Here is a 5,960-nt window from a genome sequence, read left to right as displayed (position 1 = left end):
TAACATTTAAGCACTTATAAAATTCACTTTTAGAAAATTTATGGTTAAAAAAAATTTCAATGAGAGAAACAACATAAAATTGATGCATGTAATCAATAAAAAATATGATGTTCATTGACAATAATATTAATCACTGTTATCGCTGCTAATATCAACATCTATCATTGATAACAAAACTAATGCACGGTATTAATACATTTATAAATGCATGTCATTGCTAAAAGGATCAGTGCATAATACCGACACTAATGTTGTCACTCGATGTTAATGATAAGATTAACATTGACCATCACCAATAACATTGATTCTCATAAATGTCAAAAATATTGATATTCGTCGTCAACACCAATGCTAACGGACTTCGTCTCTTCGAATTTTAATGCTTACTTTCTTAGTCATTGTCGTTCTCTCCTGTTATAAGTAAAATTATAGACTAATGCGCTACTAATCCTTGATGATCCCTGAATTTTTTATGAAAGAAACCTCATATATTTTATGACATGCACACAGCATATCTTATTTATGCATACATGAGATATCTGCTTGATTATTATATAATAAATGTCAGTTGTTATAGATGGCTTTGCACAAGATAATAATGACAATAAAGGGGGAAAGCGATGAAGATAACTTTTATTGGCCAATCTTTTTACCATGACCAAGTTGAATGGGATACATATAATTTTATAAAAAATCAGTTTGTTAAGCTCGTCCTTTTTATCAAAGTATAACGTACCAAAAATATGACAATTGGCCTATTTTATTATTAATTAAAATTTAAAGTTGCAAAGCTTTGTAAAAGCATCAATCATGAAACCACTCAAGTGAAATGAAGCTAAATTTTTTAACATAGAGATGAATTTTGGCGTAACAGTTAGAATTTTGATAGAAACTTTAAAGTTAAGCGTGCTCATTTGTGAGTGCTCCATGGATGAGTGACCTATTAAGAACTTACACCAATAGGATAAAATTGTGATGTCATTAGGCCAAAGCAGGTAATATATCAATAGGTGAGAGTTCGGGTTGTGACAAATGGTATTGAAGCATTGGGGTTGTTACAAATGATACATGAGCATTATACCAATTTGAAGCTGGGAACTAAGTGTTATATATAATAAAATGTTATGTCATGGGAACCACCTCTTAAACTATATTTGGGACAAAGTGTTATATGATTGATGCAAGCGACCTCTTGAATTTGTAGGGGCCACCACTAACGTCTTATTTGGCTTGTGAATGATTCTAGGTTTAGAACACTAATGAGGACTCATGTTACTTAAATGAGAGAGATTGTGAAACCCCTTAATTATAATAAAATTGAACTCTTAAACATTGAGGCACATTTTAGTGTAAGGTTGGAGTTTTGATTGAAACTCTAAAGTCAAGTATGCTTGCATTGGAGTAATCTTAGAATGGGTGACCTCAAAAGTTACATCAATGTGACAAAATCGTGAGGTCATTAAGTCGTATCAGAAAATATTTTGATGGATGAGAGTTCATGCTATTACATGAACAATGATTATCGATTATAGCAATATAATACATATGTAAGAAAGTGAATAAAAAATATATATCGTATACGCCTAAAAAGACCTTATGAGTTACCCAACCGCCAAACTGCCCAACTCCCTAATTGTTGCATTGCTCAGTTGGGGAATTGCTGGATTGCCAAATTTTTGAATTGCCTAGCTATAAAATTACTGAATTGCCTAACTGTCGAAACTGTCAAATTGTCTGACCGCCGAAGTTGTTGAACAACTTAGTAGTAGAACATGTTGAACTGCATATCAGAAGAACTGGTTGAATTGTCTATTACAAGAGATGGTAAAACTACATAGTTGGAGAACTGATTAAGCTGCATAACTGAAGAACTGTCAAGTTCAACTACATCATAAGGCTTATAAATAGCGATCACATGAAAAAATAAAAAGAAAAAAAAAATGGGAGGAAAGACTCTCTTCTCACGAGTTGCTCTTAACTTTTTTTCTCAACCCATGAATAGTATGTGATCCTAAGTCCTAAAAAAACAACATATATTTTTAAAATTATGAAGGACCAATTCAAAAAACCCGCTATCCGGTCAAATATTGTAAATACCATCAATCATAAGAGCAATTTAGTAAATTACTTTTATCTTTTGCCCAACATCGATACAAATTTCTTCCGCGGCCCCCTTTTCCAAATAAGCGCCAGAGAGAGAGGGAGTAAGGGAGAGGGAGAGAGCGATGGGGCGCTGCTTCGGGTGCTGCTTCGATGAATCAGAACCGTACAATGGAGTGCGGGTGATGCACATCAACGGCCACGTGGAGGGCTTCGATCCTCCCATCACCGCCAGTGAGGTCACCGGCAAGCCGCCGTACCGACTTCTTTTCACGCCGATTCAACTGCTCGCCGGGGTCGCCAAACCGCTCTGCGGCGACGAGCAGCTCGAACCGGGCAGATTCTACTTCCTTCTCCCACACTCCGCCCTCCAAGCCGGTCCGGTCGACTTGGTCGCCCTCGCCAACGGGCTCACCGCTAAGGCTCGCCGGTCGGCCAACTGCAGACCGGACAAAGGAAACCGGCGTCCCGTGCTTGAGACCGATAGCGAAGAGAGTCCGGTCGGAGTGGGTTCGAAGGCCCGGCGGGGCAAGCCGTGGAGGCCGGGTCCGTCGACGGCCGGTTCTGTCGACCATACGGGAGCTTTCGTTTCGGTTGACTATGGAGAGGAGGGAGTCAATGAAGACTCCGGTGAACACCATAGCGGAAGTGTAATTCTCTTTCTTTTTTTGTTTTTTTTTTAATTATTTTCTGTACTGATTTAGGTCTCTTTAGCTGCAGTTTATTGAATAATATGTTGATAAATTAGATGTGATGATTATTATAAATTTTTATTTTTTTGAAAAAGCTAGACCGTTGCCAGAAAGTTATCACTGCATCTAGATATGTCTAGTGTGAAAATGTTGTTTTCAGCATTTTCAAAATGCATAAGCTGTCAAAATGCAGTTTACCCAAACAGATTATGTGCGTTTTCAAAATGCTACTTCACCAAATAAACCCCAAACGGACCCTTTATAAAGCCTTTGTATTTATTTTCACATTGGTTGGGTTTAAAATTATATTTTCTCTTTCGTTATAATTTCACATAAATTACTGAAAAGCAGTAAAAAATTACTTCACAAATAGAATTATTATGAAGGTCTGAAACATAAAATATAGAGAGCTGACTTACACATGACCTTACTTTTCATCTATATCCAAAGGTTGTATCATTCTTTTCCCAATTGATGCTAACATAAGCATTTTGTCACGGTCGCCGTCCCCACCCAACGAAAGTGAAGATAGATGATAAGAGTTAGGTTGGGTAGCTCCTTATGCTAATCATGAAGGTCAAAAAAATATTATGGTGGCTCGCAATTATTATGTTTTGTGCAAGAAATTAGGGATTGGTTCTCTTGAGGTTAGTTTTCTTTCGAGGTTGAGTAGGTCATATTGAGGAGAAAATATGTTGTCCGAACACCGCAAGTCTGGACGACCAATCACCGATGGTCACGTCGTCATACAGTCATCGGCGGGGGGCGGGGCGATTGACCGTCTGTACATCGGACAAAATATTTTTTCCATACTTAAGAGCACAAAAATTAGAAGTGGGGAAAATTGAAATAATTGTTAAATAAATATTAGAAAAGTAATTTTTAGTATCTCAAAAAGATACGAGTTTATGATTTAGAAGTTCTCTATAAATAAAAATATGGTGATTTTCTTTTCTTTTTTTTTCTCTCGTTCTCTCTATTATCAATAATACCTTCTCAAGTCTTTCAAAAAATAAAATAATTGAAGTTCATTTGTGGTTCTATACAAAATAATCTTATATGCATTAACTTGTATCTCTAATGAAAAGCTAACAAAACTTCGGCGCGAGACAGAGTGGTGCTTCGGGCGCGAGGAACAGCGGAGCTGGAGGCGGAGGAGTTCGAATAATGTTTTAGGGCAAGAGGGAGTAGGCGTAAAATATCCCCAATCGCGCATTCGAAACGCTGATCGCGGGTATCGACCCGCGATCAGCTTTTCTCCAAATAAAAAACGGGCTTATTTTATAAGTTGCGCAAACGTACAAAACAAACTCATATAAGCTTCTATAAAAAAACGCCACCGCACTTATAAGCTGCCCCAAACGGGCCCTTAGTCTATTTCTAAGCTTCTACATAGGAAGTTTGATATCTTTCAAAGATCTTAAACATGTGTGTCATTTGTAGATAAAGAAGTCAATATCTAACCAATTTTCTAATCTATACTTGAAGTTTCACTCAAAAAGCTTAAAATCTCCTTTATTTTTTTATTAATGCAAGTTATCAATTAAATATTAAATATTTAGCATGTTGAAAATTCCATTGTTCATTAAAAGCTCATGTGGCTTGCTTTGAAGCATGTATTTGACTCAATCCTTTTAATAAGCAAGTCAAGTCTAATTTTTTTAGGCATTGGACAAAAAAATATATGGAGAATTGGGGGGTTGGAGGTGGGGTGCAAAATTACTATGTTACATAAATTGCATAAGAGAACAAATATTATATTTTATTATTTACATAGAGACATCTCAATTTTAGAGTATAAATGTCTATAGTGAACATAACCTATTTCTGCCCCTAAATAGATTCAAAATGAGCAATCCATATATGAAAAAAAAAATAGTTGGGTCCACCTTTTGGTTGAGCAAATCAAAATGAAGAAAATGTTTTGCGCTTATATTAATGAGGGATTTTTTTTGCTCCCTTTAATCAAGAGAAGATATTGTTTGAATTATTTTATTTTATTTTATTTTTATTGAGAGAATTGCAACTTAATATTTGAATATATATATAATCAATATTAAATAAAAGATAAATGTTATGTTAAATTGAAGCGCTTAGAAATTAGAATATTAAAATTCTTATATTTTTTTCATATCTAAGCATTGAAATTTGATATTTATATTTATAATATTTTGTTGTTGTTGGATCTGAATTTGTATAGTATGGCGTGCCCAAGAAATGAAGCAATGAACCGAGGAGGTGATTGAGAGATGGAGAGAAATGAGTGAGAGAGAGAAGAGGACGACTTCTCCAAGCTGATGGTTACTTTTACATCATGAAGCCCTACTATTTATAGAAGACCGGAGGGGTAAAAAATATACAAAAATTATATATTTTGTCATGCCTTAAAGAAATAAGCAAAAGACATTTTAGTCCTTTTTTATTTTGACGGTTAGATGTCTTGAGATCGATGCAAGAGAGAGTTAGTCGACAGACTGAAATGAGTTGGCTGAGGGAGAGAGCTTTGTCGGTCAACTGAAGTGAGGTGGTTGAGGGAGAGAGCTTAGTTGGTCGACTTAAGTGAGGTGGCTGACTACTTAATTGTCTCGAGATCCATGTAGATCATTTTTTAGTATAAATATTAAGCTACTCAATTTTCTTACTCCTTGATAGTGACAACTACAATAAGGCAAAGAAATTTTTAAATCAAACAAGTCTTGAATACTTAATTTGCTAATGATACTCTCTGCTAAGCGGATTTCACGCTCGGTTTCGTCATCACCTACCAGAGTCCCAGAGTTGTTCGCTCCGAAGAGGAGTTTTTTAGTTGTTTGTTTCCCCTGGAGGGGAATCTTGTAGTTTCTCGGCCCAGAGGGGAGTCTTGTAGTTGCTCACCTCAGTGAAGAGCTTTAGAGTTTGTTGTGAAATTTAACGGAATAAAAACAGGAATCAACACAAACTAGAAGAACTAGAAGAAGCACAGAACTGCGAACTACTCCTGCGATTCCCTCGCTGGACTCCACTGCCGATCGTCGAACCGTTAAAGAATTGCCTACGTCCTTCGCGTTCGATCCTCCTTCCGAAGCCTGATGCGAACTCTTTCGATTCGCGAAATACCGAACTCGTCTCAAAACCGGAACTGCCGCACAACCGGCAAAACTCCTCAAATCTTCTTCCTGCGTCGATCTC

At 36.5% G+C, this 5,960-nt stretch overlaps 1 protein-coding gene across 1 annotated transcript; it reads left to right on the top strand.

Moving 5' to 3' along the window:
• Window positions 1–2,178: 2,178 nt before the first annotated feature.
• On the top strand, window positions 2,179–2,646 carry LOC110023542 (the record flags this gene model as incomplete). Its single annotated transcript, XM_020723017.1, is given in 1 exon segment — window positions 2,179–2,646. A coding segment is annotated over 1 exon segment (421 nt), but the record flags the coding sequence as incomplete, so codon positions are not given.
• Between the last annotated feature and the right edge of the window lie 3,314 nt (window positions 2,647–5,960).

The sequence above is a fragment of the Phalaenopsis equestris genome, unplaced genomic scaffold, assembly GCF_001263595.1.
Source record: "Phalaenopsis equestris unplaced genomic scaffold, ASM126359v1 Scaffold000224, whole genome shotgun sequence".
NCBI classification, from domain to species: domain Eukaryota; kingdom Viridiplantae; phylum Streptophyta; class Magnoliopsida; order Asparagales; family Orchidaceae; genus Phalaenopsis; species Phalaenopsis equestris.
The sequence above is the reverse complement of the archived record's forward strand: the minus strand, read 5'-3'. Positions and strand labels throughout refer to the sequence as shown.